The sequence below is a fragment of the Phoenix dactylifera genome, unplaced genomic scaffold (genome assembly GCF_009389715.1).
Source record: "Phoenix dactylifera cultivar Barhee BC4 unplaced genomic scaffold, palm_55x_up_171113_PBpolish2nd_filt_p 000138F, whole genome shotgun sequence".
Lineage (NCBI taxonomy): Eukaryota > Viridiplantae > Streptophyta > Magnoliopsida > Arecales > Arecaceae > Phoenix > Phoenix dactylifera.
In genome coordinates, this window is record NW_024067694.1 from 741,565 (window position 1) to 744,124 (window position 2,560).

Here is a 2,560-nt window from a genome sequence, read left to right on the forward strand (position 1 = left end):
TAATCACCAATGATACATGGCTCAAATTCTCAACTCTTGAGAATATGTATCATCATCTTATTAATTTCTTGGACGATTCATAGACACATAAACAATATGAATGAAAAGATGCCTTTTATTTATTCAATAATAAATAGTCAAGTACAAAATTATGTCCCTAGAATTAATAATGTGTCAGCCAGATTGGCTTCTAGGGCATACATCTAACATTGAGTAGCTTGAAAAGAGAGGAAAAGGAAACGGGAAGAAAGAGGAAAAGAAAGAAAAGAAAAAAAAAAGGGGAAGAAAGAATTTTTGAAATTCTTTTCTTCCAGGGGTTTATTTGCAAAAAGGGTTTTTGCACTATACAGACATCATCCTACCTTCCTGCATTTCTTGGCGTGCGTGTGAAGTAGAGGGTCCGTACATCCGAGCCTCGCATAGCACCAGATCCATCAGTACCAGATCCGGCACCAGATCCAGTTCCAGATCCAGTTCCCGATCCAGTACCAGATCTAGCATCTGATCCAGTATCTGATCCAGCACTTGGCCCTGTACCAGATTCTGTTCCTGAGTACCTTGACCATCTTCCGCTGCGGGATCGAGGTATGGTAAACATAATATAGTTATGTTATTTATTTATACCTGTTATAAATAAATAGATAAAATTTTAAAACTGATTTTCTGACCTGGCATCCGATTTTATCGGATTTTGCGGGATATTTTTCCTTCAAACACCACATCAACTCTGTTGGTAGTGCTCGGAGATGGGAACCTCGGAAACTCCAAGGACAGGAACCTCAGGTGAGCCTGGAATTCAACCTAATGAACCACTGAGTGCTTCTCAGATGATGCAAACAATGATGCAACAACAAGCTACTTCCCGTTCAGACATGATGAGAATGATGGAGATGCAACAACGCTTCATGGAACAGTAGCAACAATTTATGCAGCAACAGTTACAGCACCAGCAGCAGCAGGTGTCTCCTCAGTACCTACAGGGGGCTACAAGTTGGCAGGAGCATCATGTTAGTTTGGCAGAATTTAAAAAGTTTGCACCTTCAGCTTTTAAAGGCACTTCTAACCCTTTAGAGGCCGAGACTTAGCTGAATGAAATGGAAAAAGTTTTCAATGCCCTGAGATGCCCTGATGAGGATAGGGTCACTTTTGCTACATTTATGCTGCTGGGAGAAGCGAATATTTGGTGGAATATGGAAAGAGGAAAGATGGGACAGAACGCTACATCTTTGACTTGGAAAGGATTTAAGGAGCTTTTCTATGACAAGTATATTTCCCAAAGCGTGAGACGGCAGAAATTTCGAGAGTTTAACCGGTTAGAGCAGGAGAATATGACGGTCACAGAGTATGCTGCAAAATTTGAAGAACTAGCCAGGTATGCCCCAGGACAGGTGGAGAATGAAAGAGAACGAGCTGAGTAGTTTGAAAGTGGACTTAGAGCCCGAATCAGACAACATGTATCTACCTTCGAGCTTTTTTCCTACAAGGATGTGGTTAACAAGGCTTTGGTAGTTGAAAGGGGCTTGAATGACACTCAAGAAGAGAGGGAAAAAATTTTGAAAAAGAGAAACAGACAAGCTGAGTTATAAAATAAGCATGACAAAAATACTGAATTCAGGCCCAAGAAACAAACTATTGTGAATGATAAAACTCAGCGCAAGGATACTGTAAAATGCTATAGATGTGGCGGACCCCATTATCAGAGCGAGTGCAACTGGTTCAATGGGAATTGCTTTTCGTGTGGCCAGCAGGGCCGCAAGGCAAACACCTGTCCTAATCGCAGTGAGCAACAGGCTCGACAGACGCCTCAGCCTATTCCGAGAGCTCCAGCAAATCAAGTATCTCAGAGTGAACAACAACGAGGAGGACAACAGAGGTCTAGAACTCAGGGGCGAGTCTATGCTCTTACGCAACAGGATGCCAATGCCTCTAACACTGTGGTGACAGGTACGATTAAAGTCTCATCCACCAATGCATATGTTTTGATTGATCCTGGAGCTAGTCATTCTTTCGTATCTGTCGATTTCGTTAGAAGAAATAATACAATGATTTCTATGCCATTAGAAATTGAACTTTGTGTTTCCACCCCTAGTGGAGATGTAATCTTAGTTAACTCTGTCTGCAAAGATTGTATCTTGAATATTGAAGGCAGAAAAATGAAAGTAGATTTACTAGTCCTAGAGATGAAGGATTTCGACATGATCCTTGGGATGGACTGGTTGGCAACATATCATACCACTGTTGACTGCTTCAAGAAAACAGTTAAATTTCAAATCTCTGGTCAGCCAGAGTTTACTTTTAGTGGCAACAAAATGTTACCTCCGCCAAAAGTAATCTCAGCCATATAGGCCAAGCGACTCCTTTGGAAAGGTGATGAAGGATTTTTAGCCATGGTGATGGGCACTCAGCTAGAAGAACTCAAACTAGAAGATATTCCTATTGTGAGGGAATTTCCTGATGTCTTCCCAGAGGATTTGCCAGGATTACCTCCTGATAGAGAGGTTGAATTTTCCATTGATTTGATTCCTGGCACTGAACCAATTTCTAAGGCCCTATACCGGAT

General features: G+C 41.6%; 1 protein-coding gene across 1 annotated transcript; it reads left to right on the plus strand.

Moving 5' to 3' along the window:
• Positions 1–1,094: 1,094 nt before the first annotated feature.
• Positions 1,095–2,345, plus strand: LOC103696207. Its single transcript, XM_026800799.2, has 2 exons — positions 1,095–1,372; positions 1,616–2,345. Exons 1-2 carry the CDS (start codon positions 1,095–1,097, stop codon positions 2,343–2,345), a joined length of 1,008 nt encoding a protein of 335 aa, XP_026656600.2.
• Positions 2,346–2,560: the final 215 nt, after the last annotated feature.